The 19,429-nt window shown below is 36.6% G+C and overlaps 1 protein-coding gene across 5 annotated transcripts in view; it reads left to right on the top strand.

Moving 5' to 3' along the window:
* The window catches only part of LOC129779525 (calcineurin-binding protein cabin-1-like), a 165,393-nt gene that overhangs the window by 86,994 nt on the left and 58,970 nt on the right, over positions 1-19,429 (top strand). For all 5 annotated transcript variants that reach the window (XM_055787062.1, XM_055787061.1, XM_055787058.1 and 2 more), the window contains 6 exons: positions 3,880-4,042; positions 4,143-4,396; positions 4,449-4,614; positions 4,672-4,968; positions 8,788-8,944; positions 9,865-10,009. In XM_055787062.1, the coding sequence (XP_055643037.1) occupies positions 3,880-4,042; positions 4,143-4,396; positions 4,449-4,614; positions 4,672-4,968; positions 8,788-8,944; positions 9,865-10,009 (1,182 nt within the window). The remainder of the gene's footprint in view (positions 1-3,879; positions 4,043-4,142; positions 4,397-4,448; positions 4,615-4,671; positions 4,969-8,787; positions 8,945-9,864; positions 10,010-19,429) is intronic.

Raw genomic sequence — 19,429 nt, 5'->3', positions numbered from 1 at the left:
ACATGCAAGAGTAAGGTTACCCTGCTGGAATTTGAAAGCATACTTTCATGAAATATACGATTATCTAAATAAATGCAGTGTATATCTATATTCCAAAATTCTGGATATTCTTCCATATCCGCATTAGCACAAAAGATTCTCATATGCTGCTCTTCTTTGTCGTAGCACACCTTGATACAGAGGGCCTCCTCTCCTTATATAGAACTGTGTGTGTATGTGTGTGAAATCAGCATTAGGCATGAATGATAACCGCTCGTTGTGTTATGCTCACTCGCATCTGTGTTTTCATTCTATTCTATTTTTTTGTTTCCGCCTCTAGCCCTGAGAAAGGCTCTTGTGGAAAGAAATTCTATTCCATACTCCTTCTTCTTCTTGAATGGCGTTAACGTTCCCTGGGAACTTTTGCCGTCGCAACGTATTCACCAACTAGCGTCATTTGCTAATACTTAGTTGAGATTTCTATGCCAAAAACAAGCCTTGGATGTATTCCGAGGGACAAGTTCTTGAATACGCGTGACCACAGTGCAAGTCGAAGGAAATTTCTTTGACGAAAAATCCCCCCGGCCAGAACGGGAATTGAACCCGGATACCCGGCATGATAATGTGAGACGCTAACCACTCGACCACGGGTGCACATATTCCATACTCCTCCTTCACTCGATAAGAAAACAATTCCCTCCCGCTCAACGCTCTGCGGCAAACATGTTGCTTCGATGACCACCAAATTAGAAATGGTGTGACTTCAAATCGCGGCAGAAAAGAATGTATCATTTGCTCGTTATTGACAGCTCTGTTCGGGAATGTACACAAATCGGCAGAAGGAATGTATGGGAAAATGAGAATTCTTCCAGTTTTCATTGATTTAAACTGTTTAGGCATTAGTGGATAGTACTGTATAGTGTATCAAACGAATCATAGAGAGTTTCCGATTCCATTGGTGTTCAAAGTATCAGAATTTGTTCGCTGTGAAAATAGTTATTAACGTTAACTTTATTTCACAAAATCATGACCTGTTTCTGATTTGGCACCCTTCCTGAAAGACGTAGTTCTACGTCAAAACACTTTGGTAAAACTTCACAAGTAGAGGGAAACGGTAGCATAAACACAGCAAGCACTTTGATCGTCAAAAAATGTGAGTTTTCCGATAGTGGTTTTAAGGTTTTTCCCGCTAATTAAACAAACTTTTCGTGTATTGTGTAGTAAAGTTCTGTTCGCCTACAGAAAAGGAACAATTTGATGTAGCGAAACTGTAAGTTTGATAACAATAAATGAAATTAATTGCATTTTAATTTTTGCGTGTTGTGTGGGGTGACATGGACACGTTTCTGTGGGGTGAATTGGTCCTTCAGGTTTGAGACTTTTCTTTGGTCTAATTGATTCCATCTGGCCAAGACACCTTGTATCAATTCCAAAACATTGTTACTGATTGTAACATTATTCCAAAATACTTCACATAAGCATAAATATGTTTTTCTAGATGAAACATACACTGGCATCACCCCGCATCAAATTTTAATGTCCAAAGATCATCTCTTTTATTTTATGATATATTTGGTAGATTGAAGCTTTATATAATGATTGAACATTATTTATTGAGAGAAAACAAGTGTAGCTCAGTATACAATGTGACATTTTTTATTTAGACCTAGACTTTTTTAGCCTCTAGCTGGTTCAAAGGTACCAGGTGAAGGATAGCTTCCAATGCCTTTGAAGGAGTACTTCGCATTGCTCCAGTAATTGCAACGCATACTAGTCGTTGGAGTTTGTTTAGCTTTTTTATAGCTACAGTCTCCTTAGTCTTTGGCCACCATACAAGTGAGGCATAGGTTATCCTAGGCCGCATAATTGCAGTGAAGACCCACTTAACCATTTTTGGTTTAAGGCCTCATGTTCTTCCTATAATTTTAGAGCATGCCCATAGGGCTGAATTGGCCTTGCTGATTATTGAATCTAAGCGCGCGTTCCAGTTTAGTTTAGCATCTGAGATAACACCTAGATATTTCACTGAAGCGCTGCTTTGTATTTCGCTACCTCTCGTGGGGGAACCTCAGAAACGTCGCCGGGAAAGTAAGCCGAAGCAATTAAAATGTCGGATCTTCCTTTGGCGGTTGGTACTTCCACTCTGATTGCGACCATGTCCTTTTGAATGAGCTCAGTAATAGGAAAGCATTTAATGTTTGCATTTACTAAGACAGCAGCTCTTGAGGAGTCATGCTTGTCATTGTAGAACAACTTACATGAACCTGTTTGAATACCTAGTATTCTACGATTTTTCGGGGGTCTACGACACCAGTAAATGAAGTCCGAATGAGCTAATATTTTGCATAGGGTATATTATTGTGCAAATCAACATTTCGTAGCAAATTCCGAGTGAAAAACGGAGATAACTATTTTTATTTGCACCCTACTTTTCGTTTCGTATGCCGAAAAAAAACTAATTCCCAGAGTGCCGATTTTTGGCAAAAAAAAATTTTCGAGATGACACTAGATTTCGATGTTTCATACAATTTTAAGACATTTGGCATCAAAAAAAATGTTCGAAAACCCCAATTTCCTTTACTCCCCCCTTGGGTGATTTTTCGATTTTCAAAAAACCCAAACTTTGACCGCTTTGCGCCACTCTCCCTTAAGTCCGATTGAGCTGAAATTTGGCATAGGGGTTTTTTTCGAGGTGGTCATTTTGTATAGGGTAACTTTTTGAAATTTTAGAGTCGATATTTTGGCACCCTAGTGTATACGCTATGAATAACATAGGCTATTGCCGGGACAATTGATTTTAGAGGAATTCTCTCGGTTACCTTCTCAGGTTCCCCACAGTCCACCGTTCCACCGTCGTGATGGGGTTTCGATTGAAAAAGACGCGATAAATAATAGGATATATACCGGTCCAATTAATTGCACAGGTTTCCCTTTTCAGGTCATCTAAAGATAATTTTTGTCGCATATTGTGACACATGAGATATTCAGATTTTCATTTCGTCGAATGGTCGGTTGATGGAAACGGAAACAAGATTACTTGAGTTGTATATTAATATCAATTAATGTCAAGGGAGAACATTGTGGTGTGTGGCGTTAGCTACAGCTCGGATATGCAATCAACAGGCTTTGTTTCTCGTTTCGTATATACAACAAAAGTGAATACACTCATTCGTCCAATTATCTGGATCATCCACTCATTTACCGTTATATATTTGAATGGGTATGACACATTGTGGTTCATTCGATGTTGACATATATCCAAACAGCCCATTCTTATCAACTGCTTAGTTGTTTAATGGCCTCCTTAGCTTCATCCACCGTCAGGGGTGACATGTCGTTGTTGTTCACTACACCGGTTTAGACATTTTCAACGCCGTCTTGATCTCCTGTCTGCGCGCTGTTCAGGTGTTCATCGCATAGTTGCTTCTACCTATCAATCACCTCGCGTCCGCTCGTCAAGATGCCTCCTTCTTTGTTCCTTCACATTTCTGACCGCGGCACAAAGTCCTTGTGCGAGGCGTTCAGTTTCCTGAAGAACTACCGAAATTCTCGAAAACGAGAGCGCAGCCCCATCTCCTCACACTCTTTCTCTTCAAGGCGACGCTTCTTCCCGGATGAGATGTGTTTGCTGCCTTCACTTCATTCGATATAGTTCCACGCGTGATTGAATGTTACAGGTTCAGAACCATAAACTCTATTTACACTTCCAGTTGCCTGGCTTGCGTATTGGGGTTCATAGAAGGAAAAGTGTACAATATTGCGCATCTCTAATTCGTTGGTGTCCATTTTCGATGCGTGTTAAAAAAAAACTAAGAGAAAACTAAGAGAGTTCTTAATTTTTCCTACCTCATGAAAAGTTGCTGTCGTCGTTATAACACATTAAATGTTCACATATTTCAGAGAATCATTCGAGGATGAATTGTCGCCCTTTTCTGGGAAGGTTTATGAAAATAGAGATGACATCTGTAATCATCACATAATGCTGAAAAATCCTGAATGTTCTCTTAGTTATTTTTGTGATACTAGTAAACATGGTTTGGAAACACTTATTTCCGAGCTACAGGTATGTATTTGAATAATTAATTCAAATTATTAATAAAAAATTAAAGTCACATCTTTGATATTCAATTATATAATTGGGTAATTATTTTTCCATCTTACAGAATTGTGAATTCGATGCATATGGACTGCTTTATCGGTACCTCCAACATTTGTCATTCTATTGGAATGAATACATACCATCGGAAATACGAACGGTCTACTTGGATCTTTTCAATTCTTTCAAAACGCACAACTCTATTCAATATTGGAATCAACTTTCTAATTCAGAAATTTCAACACTTTATCGGATGTCATTATTTTTTTTAGAGCTGGAATTTGACCGAGTCGAAAAAGTAACAGTCGATTATGGAGAGAGGTAAATTTTTAATTTATACGTTACACTACGACACATATTTGTTCTTTTTTAGTGAGTTGGATGACGAATTCTTTAATTTTCTGAATAACTTGCAATTGTGTGGCTCGCATCTACCAGAGGAAGACTATTTTCTCTATCAGTGCAGGTATCATTGGTTGAACTGCATTGTTTCATTGTTTAAAAACGATCTTCAATCTGCAATGAATAGGTTGGAACAGGTTGGATAGGTCGATTTCCTTTAACATCACATCTTAATCAAATTATTATTTTTTTAGATAGAAAAACTCATTGCACAAAATTCCAAAGAATCCGAAACTATATCGAATCAGCAGTTGAGAAAAATATACGACTCAGATTATATCCATAATTCGATAATTTTACTACGCCGTCGAATATGTCTTGGTTGTGTTAGAAATATGTACGGAGAACGTAATTATCCGGAGTTAGTTGCTATTTTGAAGGATAGTTTGATTAATGTAACGGGAACACAATCCAACGATAATTCGATACTAAGTGTACCTACTCAGATAGAGTTATTGCTGGAGTGTCTTTGGAATATGGCAGATTTTACGGTAAATATATAAAATATTCGGTTGGTATGTGGAATACTGATTTCCGTTAGAATGGAGCAACTCATCGCCGGCCGCTGCCCGACCATTTCAATTTTTTTTAAACTTTGTACATAAGGTGGCAACTACCCAAGATTACAATTTTCATTATATTATTGTCAATTTTTATTGCGACTGATTATATACAAGGCATCAAACATCGGAGAGAACTAGTTTAAAATTGTTTGTTTTTGGGTCAATTGGCGTGGAACTGCTCTATGTGTTTACGTATTATTCATGTACTTCGTAATCCGCGGTGAGCTAGCCCGACTCTTTCGCGGATAAACGGGGTGTTGCTTAATTAACGAGTGGACTGTAATTTTTCACGACATAACATTTGTCCTTAATTAACACGGAACTTAATACGGAATCACACATTATGATGGAAAACAACTTTCTTTTCTGGCTATAACTATATATTTAGTAAACTACATTTGACTTATTTGATTGAATAAAATTCACGTCTATACGCATCGGAAGCACAGTGAAGAATATTAAAATCGGGGCTCTGGCAACCATATCCCATCCAATGCAAATTGAGCGTAGGCAGCATAGAACAGGGCTCGCGCTTAGCGGGTTCACGTATTGTTTAATGTTTGGAGTCATATATGTTAATATTTGATTACGTTAGATAGTTTCCTTTGGCAAGCGATGTTTGGTTACTCATCCGGAAGCATTCTTGACGATTTACAATTAAAATCACAGCTGAAGAATCGCGCGGAGCACTTCATTTTTAATTTTAGGTTATGATTTCTATGCTCATGATTTTCTATGCTGGCTACTAAAAGGCGGCCATCTTAGCAATCCCTTGATTAAAATGGCTACTTTTCCTCTTCGCCTCGTGCGGCTGCAGTTTCTCGCTGTCAAGATGGTACTGTGTTGATAAATTCAGCGGGGTGCATTTGTTGATGCACTGGGAGAAATTTATTCGTGGCGAACGGCTCGAACACGGGGTTTTACGGTATTTCATTCATTCTTCCTTAGAATCGAGCAAAACCATTGCGTGTGACATCAGACAGCTGATAGCTGGAGTTGGAGGCTTTTGAATTCATCAGTTCATTCGCCTTAAGCCTCGAATCCTTAGAGGCGAATGAACTAAAAAGTGTAAAGCCTCTTTAACCCTTTGGCGTCCGGCGACACTACAGTAATTACGCACGAAAACTAGCGGCTGACTGCCGGTATCTCTGTGGCCGGCGATAGCACTTTAGTATCATTTGCATTCTGTTGAGGTTTCGTTTAGGTAATAATAACTTACACATGCCAACATGTTTTATGTTTTTATAAGTATGGGGAGGTGGGGAAATACGGACATATTAAGAAGAACTTCAATCATATCTTTCGAAACTCATGTTTCTCGAAACTTGAATGCAGTTTGTTGCATTACAATATATTGTTTTTTGAATCAACCGGCCGAATGTTTTTAAATAAATTTTACTAAAATTAAAACAGACCGAAAAGTAGAACATATTTTCAATGATTACCCGCATGGACATATAGTGGGGAAAATATGGACAGGTATGTAATACTTACGTATGCATATCGTCTAAATTTCATGAACGGGGGGAACAGGGTTGAGAACTTATGAAAACTAACGATCAGATTGGTAAAACTTAACAATTTATAATTTCCCGATAATGTCAAGAATGGACGGCGACAAGCCAAGTAATCCGATTCAGCGCTGCCGGCGCCAAGTGAATATTTTTTTACGAAACGTGCGGATGTCAAAGTGTTAAAACAAAGAATGGAATTAAACCTTGAAAAATACCAATTTGGAAAACTCATTCAAAAACTCGGCTGATTGATGATTATGAATACTGTGTTTAAGATCGCGAATGGCTTGTTTATGCTCAATGAATAGAATATGGGGGAGCTAAGATTGCAATATTATCTCTATCCACTTTGTCTGTAGAACGAATAATGCAATTGCATTTCCAGCGACCATTTTACGCCTGTCTTATCAGCAGTGATATTTGAATATTGTACCCTCCTCATACATACTCGGTCACAAGAACACGATAGGAAAATGTATATTCTTCCAATTTTCCTTAATTTAAATCATTTATATATCAAAAAAATGAGCCTAGTGGGCCGCATGCTCCCTGCAGGTTGAGTATCGCTGGTTTAGACTATAGATTACAAATCATGTTTGTCGTGAAACAATTGAGCTTGAAAATTTCATCTCGAATCTGAATAGTCCAACAGACGTGAATCGTAATTATTGAATTACAGTAGTTTGGCTACGCCACCGCGCATAACGAAAATCGCGGATAATGCGATAAAGGACTAAAAATGAAGTGCAAACACGGAAAAAAGTTATTTCAACGCGAAACCAATATTAATATAGAAATCATTAAACTATCCATTTCAAAGGAGTTGTACATCAGTGGTCAGATAATGTGTAAGTCATGACAAAAAATAAGAGGGCAAGCTCCCACCTCTCACTGACAAATTTCTGGAAACTCTATAGAATTACTATGGAACTCGCTTTCGCGGATAATCGGGGTTCTACTGTAGTTTGAATTCTCTGTTGTTTAAAGAGCATTTTGGCTCATGTTCAATTGGTCCACAAGCGAGTGATTTAGTAATTTTCTGAACCAACAGAAAAATTTTAATATCGTCGTTCATTCCTGGTAGTAAGAAACTATATGTCCCTATTTCACCTTTCGGAATTTCATGATATTAATTTTGAATTAGATTTTTGAGACAGGAACATTCTTCTTTATTACACTATTTAAGATTATTACATTATTCTCCGGGCAAACTATTGTACAAATGCTTCTAACATAAGCATTCTACGACATATCTAGAGATGGAACGGATATCCGGGTTGATACCGGATATTAGGAAAATGAAGAAATGATGATACTGAAATGCTAGACTTTTTTTCAAAATTAAATTATTATTAATTCTAGCAAATCTTGTTAGTTGACGATACTTAGAATGGTCTTCAAATGTAAGGATCGTGATTGCGATCGATTCGAAGTGTTTACACATAACAATCGATCTCGTTAGCATTGGAATATTTTTCTCGAACCCGTCGCATATATGTGCAATTTCGTCTTGATCCAAATGCTTTTTATGCAGCTAAATGATATACAGGAGAGGCTAGAACTTATAATTCTTGTTATTTCCTAGAAAGAAACCAGAAGACAAACGTATTACTCCATCAAGTCATGTTTTGTAGTAAAGTCGCTCAAATTATCATCTCTGAAGAAAACGCTACAAAAATCTCATCATTGTGATAGGAAATTCTTATCAGAAAAATATCTGCTCAAGATTCCTCTATCAAACGATATTCATTCTAAACGGAAAGTTTTATCATCGTTCACTATATATGTCATCTAGTTGCAAAACCAACTCCACAAGTTTGTGAAATTAGTTTTTTTTCGGATTTTAGACCTTAGATACATTTTTTCCACTTATTGGTAGTGAGAAACAGCACCAATATCGATCAATTCCCTATAAAATACGCGTTTAAAAATCATGATGTGCTGCAAAACCGGTGGCATGATGCTACAAAAAATCGTCTTTCCTGTATTTTTTTTATTTTCGGAGCTGGCCGTATTTGCAACTAGGCGACACATATGAAAGAAAAATATGTTGATCCTTCTTTCTAAAATGTAATCCTCTTTATGGTTTCATGCACACATGCAGTTTCTTCCAGTTTCATTTTCACAAATAAAAAGCCGAATATCCGGTATCCGGTATCCGGCCAAACTACTATCTATTTCATCATTAATATAGACCAAACCATAAAATGAGGCGACATTTATATCTTTATAGGATTGCATCAAATGGGCAGAAAAAAGTCTAAAATACACAACGGATATTTTTACGTTGCATCCACATGACGCAAATCATCAACAAAAATACGGGAAAACTATTAACTTCATACTTGATTATATCATTTCGATCATTAAGGAAGGAAGCATCGATATACGTAAGTAAATGACAAATTACACCCAATCACAGGGTGTTAGATTTCTGGCCCGGAATCTTTCAGGATGTTATAGTCGATAATATTTGATGAGAAAAATACATCTACGGATATTATTAAATTTCAGCTGTGATAGAGTAGTTGAACTTTTTCTGTTTGCTTTTGTCTGGCTCTTTTTCGAAAAACGCATCTGACAGACAAAAAAATGCACCTGACAAACGTTTGCCGTTCGACGCTCGCTAAAGCTCGGCCGATTCTTACTGAAGAGTCATATCCTGTGTTACAAATTATCCGAGCAATCAGTGGAATACAGGTTTGCTTGCGAGAAACGCTGCTTGCGACGGCGGGTCGGCGGTCGACTCGCCGTCGCAGGATCCTTACTGTCGTTGAATGGGGACTTCGCCCCCATATTGACCTCCATTACGGAAAAATAAATTTATTATAAAAATTACGCTTTTTCCGTGTGACATTTTTATACCTATGATGTTTTTTCCGCGTCAGAAAATTTTATATTAAGTAGGCTGTTGTGACATTACTTTTTTTTTCTCCGTGGTTATTTCTGTTGTTCTTATTTTGTCGAGATTTTTTTCCAGTCACGCCAACAACATTAATTTTGAGTTTTTTTTTTGCTTCTAAATGCTACTCATTCCAGTAATTAAAATGTTCTCCAAATGTATTCAGTGCCAAATTTTCATGTTTTTAAAGAAACCAACAGAATTGCTCTAGATAACGATTTTTTCGAATTGAAGCCAGTTCAAGGCAGAGGAAGCCCAAAAAAGAAAAGTTCAATAACTTTGTCACTGTAAAGATATGGTCATAAGCGTTTCTATGCAATGCTTCATCATATCACATCCTGAAAGGTTACGGATCAGTTATCTAAAACTCTGTATATATATAAATATAAAACTATATTCAATTTACAGTTGGGCTCGAAAGTGTATCTCGAATGGTGCAAACCATGCATAAGATTTTAACTGTTCAGTTAGATCCTTCCGATAAATACCAGAGTCATCAATACACAGTTCAATGTTGGAAGATCTGGGAAGTTGTCTACTATCTATTGGAAAGGTACGTCGTTGAACTCGCTGTGTTTATACTGTTTCGCCTTTACATTCAGAATATCAATTTTTATTGTTTTTTCTTTATTTTTTTTCCTCGTATTACGCGACGTGACAACGTGCAGAACGATTTTTGAAATCTCATTCGTTTATTTCATCTGGTATTTAGCAACTATAGCATCCAGACTTAATCGTCTACATATTTACCATCTTGGTACATTGCATATTTGTACTCGCAAAGCGATATGCAAGTATTACTTTTAACCATCATTGTGTTATGAAGATAGAACAAATAGTTCGATGTTTCTTGTTGAATTCCCTTAACTTGATGATTGTTGCGTGGACGTGCACTGATGGGCGCAAAACAAAATCCATCCCCATTTTGAAACAACATGTTTCAATATTAAAAGTTTTTTTTCATACTTATCGGTATTCCCGTCAATACTACTTAAAAGTAGGTTATCAGTAGACAATTTTGCTATTTCAGTATCGTTGATTTATTTTTTAGAAAAAAAAAAAACAAAAACAGGAAGTGGGTTATATCTATGGTATAACCGCAAGGGTGACGTAGGACTATCGTTGATTTAGAGATCATTTGTATGAAGTTGAATCTGAATTCATTCTGAATGAATGAATATTTGGAGAACTTCGAAAACGAGAGCGTTACGTTGGAGGCACAAGGTTTTATGCATCCAATATTGGATACGGAAATATCCTACTGATGGGGAAGAATAATCTTCAGAAGCTATCCTGTTGATTGCGATTGATTGAAAAACCACAAAACCAAATGTATTTGGTCACAGTGTTACATGGATAGAAAACATTCAATTAAACTCTTTCACATGAATATATTTTGAAAATTCCCAAAGGAACTGGCAGACTATTTTCAGTAACGATTAGATATTTCCACATTTTCCTCGATACTGGAAGCCCACCAGTGGTTAATGCCAACTCGATAACCACCTGTTAATAGCACTTGATTGAAACATATTTGGTCACAGTGTTACATGGATAGAAAACATTCAATTAAACTCTTTCACATGAATATATTTTAAAAATTCCCAAAGGAACTGGCAGATTATTTTCAGTAACGATTAGATATTTCCACATTTTCCTCGATACTGGAAGCCCACCAGTGGTTAATGCCAACTCGATAACCACCTGTTAATAGCACTTGATTGAAACATATTTGGTCACAGTGTAACATGGATAGAAAACATTCAATTAAACTCTTTCACATGAATATATTTTGAAAATTCCCAGAGGAACTGGCAGATTATTTTCAGTAACGATTAGATATTTCCACATTTTCCTCGATACTGGAAGCCCACCAGTGGTTAATGCCAACTCGATAACCACCTGTTAATAGCCGCGCGTGTATGTGTGTGTAGCGATGTCTTCCCAGGGAACCGTTTGTGGCATCACTCTCCTCCTGATAGATTCCCTTCTGGCCTAGGGTGCACAAACAGGCTCTTGGTGACACCGTTCATCCGCGCTTTCATGATAAATAAAGAGCTTCACCGCAACAGCGACAACATGCTCCAATCGCTGTTCAATTAGAACTGAGTGGATTTCCGAGCGCCGCTCGCTTATATACCGATTGGTGATTTCAATAGCCTGTTTTGAAAGCAATTTTAAGACTATTGAAACAAGTTTTTGGATCAAAAAGTAACAAGTATATAACGCGTAGACATTTTATCTTTCGAATGAAGTGTTTATCATACCATTTCGTTCAGTTGTTTAGGAGCTATTAACGCTCAAAATCTCGGTCTCCGGCGTAACGCTTTCGTTTTCGAAACTTTGATTTTACACCCCGGTATAGAAATGAAAGACGTAGTCCTACGTCAATACTTTTGTTCCTAAATGGGTACTTTTAGGGTATGACATAAAAAATCCACATGATTCATTTAAAAAATAATAATAATTAAAAGTTAATGGCATTGGCCTCGACAAGCAACTGACAGTGCTTTGGGACATTCTCCACGAGATTCCGGAGGTGTTAGGGGTCCAGCTCTTTCCCCTAAATTGATGATTGTTGCGTGGACGTACACTGATGGGCGCAAAACAAAATCCATCCTCATTTGGAAACAACGAAAAATATTAAAAGTTTTTTTCAAACTTATCGGTATTCCAGTCAATACTACTTAAAAGTGGGTTATCAGTAGACAATTTTGCCATTTCAGTATCGTTGATAGATTTTTTAGAAAAACGAAAGATTACTTTTGTACCTAAATGGGTACTTTTAGGATATGACATAAAAAATCCACATCGTTTATTTAAAAAATGTATCATTTTTATGTTATCAAAAATAGAGTGACCAAAATTGTCGATGAAATAAAAATTCTAACTTTCTTATCTTTATGGATAGAGGTAAATGTAGTTCTAGAATGTTGTAGCCCCAGTTATTTGAGACATCTTTGTAAAACAAAGTTTTTTCTATCTCTTGAAATAACCGATATAGCGCCTTTTTAGTTATGTTAGGGTCATCATGAAAAAAAGTGTTTTTTTGCTCTAACTTTTATATTTCAAATTCTACATACAAACTGTCTTTGGAAGACTTTTAGAACTTACTAATACAAACATTTTGCGATGCAGAACTTGTCAATATCTCAACTTTACCCAAAGTTATTGATATTTCTTCCCAAAAAACACGCTCTTTTCATTTGTTTGTCATTCTTTCTGGGGCAAACATAGAAAAGGTTTGTTAACGGAATTTGAAAGAACAGATTTCACTCTATATATAATTTTTGTGCTTGAGTAAAACAGGGTGTCGACTACCTTGAAAATCCTCGAAAATCAGGGAATATCAGGGAATTCAAACAATGTCAGGGAAAGTCAGGGAATATCAGGGAAGTTCGTCACCAATCTGGAAAAAATGAAGTTCCGTCAGTTAGAATTTTGATTATTGCAGTAAATAGAAAGCTAATGATACCAAAGAAGTTGTATTAGACTAGTTCGACTCTCTGTAGGTTTTTCAGTTTGCTTTTGTCTGTAGGTCTGTAGTCCTTCCGAAGGGTGAACAGCGCAAAAGTAGACGGCTTTTACATTCGCGATGTTTTTCTGGCATTTTTGGCATCAGTATCTGCCATTTAGTTTCCACCAATTCTCTTTCTTTTCTTCTTCGAAAACTATCGATAAATTAATGCTTGAAAATCATACTACGATAGCTGAGTTCATGTGGTGCCTGGAAACAGTAATGTAGCACAAATCACTCCACACTGCTGAAAAATACATGGTTGTATAGAGTAGAATATTTCATGACAATCAGGATGCTGAGAAGGACTAACTAGGGCGTGATAAAATGAGCATTATGATGATTTTTGGTTCGATGAAACTTTGTAAGCTATACATTGTCGTTGGTTTCGGCGAGTCTACAAAGAGGCTACAGATGGATCTGAGTGTCAGATTTTGGGATGAAGAAGAGGTTGGGTTTGGTGAATCGTTACATGACGTCAATGTTCTTGGGACATTCTCAATTATCAGGAATGAACTTGCAGCTTTTGAAGAAGGCAATTATATATTTGAACAAACTTATTTTTGTGTCGATGGACGGTATAAACGTGAATTGGTCATATTACGCGAGCTGCAACTGATTTTTCAAAATGAAGAAAAATAAGCAGCTTCGGATTGCATATTTTACACGGTTCATCAAAGGATTAAAAAAACTCGCCAAAATTTGACGACTGACAAATCTTGAAATTTCGTCTGAGATGTGAAGCACTGCGTTGATGTTGATGTTTCCATCATTGATTCCGATAGAAAATGGAGGGAAATGATTCGAGAAGATTTTGACTATTGGCTTTTTGATATTTGACGGATTTTGGTCGTATCAGTGGAGCTCCAGCATTGAAGCATTTAGCATTGAAAGAATATTGCTAGCAACATAAACAAGTTTGCTCACTATGATCCGACAAATGAACGACTGGACCATTTTTGAAAAGGACAGTTTTACGGAAATTTTTACCCAAAATGGTCTTCTGTCTCTCGTTAGAAACCGCGAATGTTTTATGAAAGTTGTGCTATGCGACAAGTTTATGATGCTATAATTCACTTTGGAAGGATAGCATCAATAAAGATGTTGAGCTCTTTTTATCGTCATACGAATCAAATTCAATAAAACGGCTACGGGAAACAGAAGTGGAATCTCTGGAGGTAAAACGGGGAAAATTTCGCAAAACGTACAGACGGGCGCGGAAAGACTGCGAGATAAAGCATTTCGTTAAAATCGTAACAGCTTCATGAAATTGATCCGAATCGAAATGAAAATGTCTCATTCTGTACTAGTATCTGAGACTAACTCTGAACTATATTAGTATATCCATTTTAAAAAATCTTCGACAACATTTATCAGTCGTCGTTAAACTCAATTAAAAATCACAAACAATTAATTTATTGGAAAATATTAGGCTGTAAAAAAGTCCTGCGGTATTTTTTTTTTTGAATTTTCATTTGTTCATAAAATTAGTTACAATCATCTGTTTTAAGTCAAATATGCGCCGTTTTGTTCGATGACTTGTTCCCAATGAGATGCCAACTTCATAATACCCCTGTTATAGAAGCTCGCTTCCTTATTTGTAAAACTCGGATAGCCAATTTTCACAGGCCTCTTTTGTTGCTAACTTCTGACTACCTAGCTCGTTCGCCATGGACAAAAACAGGTGGTAGTCACTTGGTGCAAGGTCCGGAATATACGGCGGATGCAAAAGAACCTCCCATCCGAGCTCCCGGAGCTTCTGGCGCGTCACCAGAGAAGTGTGTGGCCTGGCGTTGTCCTGATGGAAGACAATGCGGCCTCTGTTTATCAAAGATGGCTTCTTCTTCATGAGTGCTGTATTTTGTATTTTTGCATTTGTCATAGTAGTACTGTAAAATATGTCGGATTTTCTCTTTATTTTGCTCCATATTTGCGACACTATAACTCACGAACGACTTAACAAAATAAAACACTGTCAAGGACTATATTATAGCGCACAAAAATACCTTTCCAACAAGCTATAGTATGACTCGATACAATGAATACAACTAGAACTACGCGCTTACAACGACACCTCGCGGAAATACCGCAGAACTTTTTTGACAGCCTAATATCGACAGACGTTCTTAAATTTCATTGTTTTAGCTAACTAAATGTTTTAGGAGCTACAGCTAAAATACACCTGGAATTTTTCTGAAAAATCAGGGGATATCAGGGATTTTATTTTCGGATTTTGAGTCGACACCCTGTAAAATGAAATTGAAATCATTAGTTTTTGGATAAAAAACATCAAAAACTTTGAGTAGGATTAAGATATTCACAAGTTCTGCCTCGCAAAATGTTGGTATTAATATGATCTAAAAGTCGTACGAAGACAGTTTTGATCTAAAATTTGAAATATAAAAGTTAAAGCAAAAAAACCGTTTTTTCATGATTACCCTAATGCAACTTAGATAGAAAGCGTCAAAAACAACTTTGTGGAAGATACTTGTTCTTTAGACAAAAACTGTCTTCAACAAAGTTGTTACATATGATAGAGCGCTCATTTTTATGTTATCAAAAATAGAGTGACCAAAATTTTCGATGAAATAAAAAATATAACTTTCTTATCTTTATAGATAGAGATAAACATAGCTCGACAATGTTGTAGCCCCAGTTATTTAAACATCTTTGTAGAACAAAGCCTTGTTTATCTTTTAATATAATCGATTTAGCGCTTTTTCTAAGTTGCATTAGGGTGACCATGAAAAAACGGATTCTTTAGATTTCACCTTTATATTTCAAATTCTACCTCAAAACTGTCTTCATATGACTTTTAGAGTTTATCAATTCCAACATTTTGCGATGCAGAACTTGTCAATTTCTTAATCATACTTAAAGTTAGTGATGTTTTTTCACCCAAAAACCCTGAAATCAATTTTAATTTACTCAAACACAAAAAATAACATAGTGTTGAAAATCACACATCATGTAGAGTGAAATATGTTCTTTCAAATGCCGTCAATAAATTTCGTTTATGTTTGCCCCAGAAAGAATGACATACAATTGAAGAGAGCGTATTTTTTGGGAAGGAATATCAATAACTTTGAGTGGAGTTGAGATATTGACAAGTTCTGCAACGCAAAATGTTTGTATTAGTAAGCTCAAAAAGTCTTCTGAAGACAGTTTGTATGTAGAATTTGAAAACTAAAAGTTAAAGCAAAAAAACAGTTTTTTTCGTGGTAACCCTAACGCTATATCGGTTAGAGATGAAAAAACTTTGTTCTACAAAGATTTCTCAAATAACTGGTACTACAACATCGTCGAACTATATGTACCTCTATCTATAAAGATAAGAAAGTTAGATTTTTTATTTCATCGACAATTTTGGTCACCCTATTTCTGATAATATAAAAATGAGCGCTCTATCGTATGTAACAACAAGACAGTTTTTGTCTAGAGATAGACTGTCGAGCTCTAAATACTAATTTCCACTTAAATACATCTCCTGAACCATTGTGCAATGCTTTGGTACAATCTCCACGAGATTCCGGAGGTGTTGGGGTTCCAGTTCTTTTCTTCAACGAAGAAAAATAGTTTCGCTTGTTCGTAACGACAGTTTTTTTTTATTTCGTTTTCCACCTTATTGTCCAAAATCGCTCATAAGTTCTCAATATGATTCAAGTTGGGACTTTGGGGTGACCACATTATTGGTTTGATCTGCGCCGATCGGAAGAATGGTGCTGTTTTCTTCACAGTATGCTTTCGGTCATTGCCTTGCTCGAAGGTGTAGTTGTCCTCCAGTCCTATTTTCAGCATGGATTCTCCCAGATTCTTGCACAAAATGTCGATGTGACGGCAGTCATAATACCGTTGACTAAGTTTCCTGCCCCAGCCCACGATAAACAGCCCCTCACCATGGTGCTTCGACCACCGTGCTTCATAGTCGATTGTAGATGCCGGTCATGTAGGCCCTCGTCGCTCTTCCGCCATACTCGGAGTCGCATTTTTCTGTTAAACAGCTCGTCCGACCAAGTAACGTGCTTCCAGAACTCCAGCTTGACATGGTCCCTCGCAAACTGAAGTCGTGGATAAAATCGACCAGATGTCCAACATATTAGCGGTCCTGGAGCAACGACTGGCTCAGAAGGACAAAACACTTCGGCGACAGAAGGAAATATCTAAAGCCAGGTCATCATTGCCCCAAACAAAAAGGATAGAAACATACGGGGTAACTCATTCCAGCTACCCCTCCCTGATAAACACCCCTACATCCTCCTGATCGGCCAAATCCACATTATCTCCACAAGCCGCACCGAAGTGCATCACAAAAAAACTTATACAGGTCGGACTCGATTATCCGTAGAATACTTTTTTTTTTCACTCCGGAAAATCGGATCCTCCGGATAATCGAGTCAAAACATTTTTTTTCTTTATTTGTTTTTTTGCATGTATTTTTCGTTTTTTGAAAATAGAAGAGGAATTTGATTTTTGATTCATCCCATTAAAGTCAGAAAACACCTTTCTCACATGAAAAAAATAATTTATCCAGATTCTCTCAGGAGGTGATAGACGATCATATTTGATGACAAAAATCCTCCTACGCATATGTTTGAGTTTCAACAATGACAGAGTTACAGAACTTTTTTTTTTGTTTCGGACTCTGTTGCTCTACATTAAAAAGTACGCTACGGAAGACGATTCTGATGCTTTCATTTGAATGATGAGAAATTTAGTACAGGATATAGTAGTGGAACAACTAAATTAAAATTAATGAATTTTAATAACATTTTGGAAGTGAAACAATTAAAAGTTAATAATTTTTAATGTGTTTTTATTAATTTTATCCTAAAAATTTATATTAAATTAGATTGTTTCCATCAATTAAAATGAAGTTCTTCAACCGCTCCACAATTTGTTTTTTGACACACAACTTCTATTTTTCTTAATTGGGCTGCAATATCGATATAAACAATTCCTGGTGAAAAGTCAGGCAAAATCTTCAAAAATCACGATTTTTACCCCACTGTACATGTAATAGCCACTTAAACTTCACCTTAACGTTGAAAGGTTACATTTCTTCATGAAATAAGCCATATTTGAAACATACAAACATATTTCTTTTCAAACTGAATATAATCGAGTCCAAAATTGTATGTAATCGAATCACATCGAGTCTGCATATAATCGTGTCCGACCTGTACTGTATTCTATTAGTCAAATCATTTCATTTGATACCAATACAATATTGCAATTGCAAAAAATACATAGTCGACCATTTTGTGGCGGCGACCTTTTCGGATTTATGTTGTTCATAGTGTGGTTTATTCTCCAAATCAAGCCATTTAGCCATTTTTTTTGCGGCGGCCAAATTGAATTTTCCAAGATCATGGAATACGCAGTTTTATAATGACAGTAGAATTAAATGTACGCTCCAAATTACAGATCAATCATACAACAGGAACGGGGTCAATTTTCTATTAATGTGGGACAACCCAACAAACATTCAAACATACATAGAAACAGGTCAAGCTGAATGTAACCATTCAAAAAGTAATTAGTGAGGACTGTGGCCATCTTGAAAATGGATGTTTCATTATCTGCTATGTTCTACTAGCCGAGAACTTTCTTTTGATACATTTCTGGTCATTTTTCATAAATAACTTGGCAAGCCTTTTCATTTGATACCCATATTGATGGGGTTCTGAGGAAATAGGTAATCGCCAGTTTGAGTGGCCGCCATCTTAGATTTGCATTTTTCATAAATAACTGTATTCTACTAGTCAAGCCCTTTCATTTGATACCCATATTGATGGGGTTGTGAAAAAAATATATATGGCGCCATTTTGCGGTTGCGGCCATTTTGGATTTGCATTTTTCATAAATAACTGTGTTCTACTAGCCAAGCCTTTTCATTTGATACTCATATTGATGGGGTTCTGAGAAAATATGAAATCCGCCATTTTGTAATGGGCGCCATTTTGGATTTGCATGTTTCATAAATAACTGTGTTCTACTAGTCAAGCCCTTTCGTTTGATACCCATATTGATGGGGTTCTGAGAAAATATGTAATCCGCCATTTTGTAGTGGCCGCCATCTTGGATTTGCTTTTTTCACAAATAACTGCATTCTACTAAACAAGCCCTTTCTCTTGATACCCATATTAGTTATTCAATATAGAATTATTATATAAATTATTCAAAATTTTCGAAAATCAAAAATAAAATACTCCGAATAATCGAATCCGACCTGTATTTGATAATTCCCTCCGACTCCGACATAGAATTCAACGAACAAAACGACACACTTACGGAAACATCCTCTCCGTCTACACCAGTATCACATACCGTACAGCCTGGAAATTGAACTTCTACAAATGCAACGCCCTCGGATAAAAGAAACCCCGAATTCCCGCTTACCCAACCACTGAAGGACATTCGTCAGAGATCGCTGACAGTAGACAAGAAAACCTCCTT

This window comes from Toxorhynchites rutilus, chromosome 3 (assembly GCF_029784135.1).
Source record: "Toxorhynchites rutilus septentrionalis strain SRP chromosome 3, ASM2978413v1, whole genome shotgun sequence".
NCBI classification, from domain to species: Eukaryota; Metazoa; Arthropoda; class Insecta; order Diptera; family Culicidae; genus Toxorhynchites; species Toxorhynchites rutilus.
This window is presented reverse-complemented; position numbering and strand designations above follow the sequence as displayed.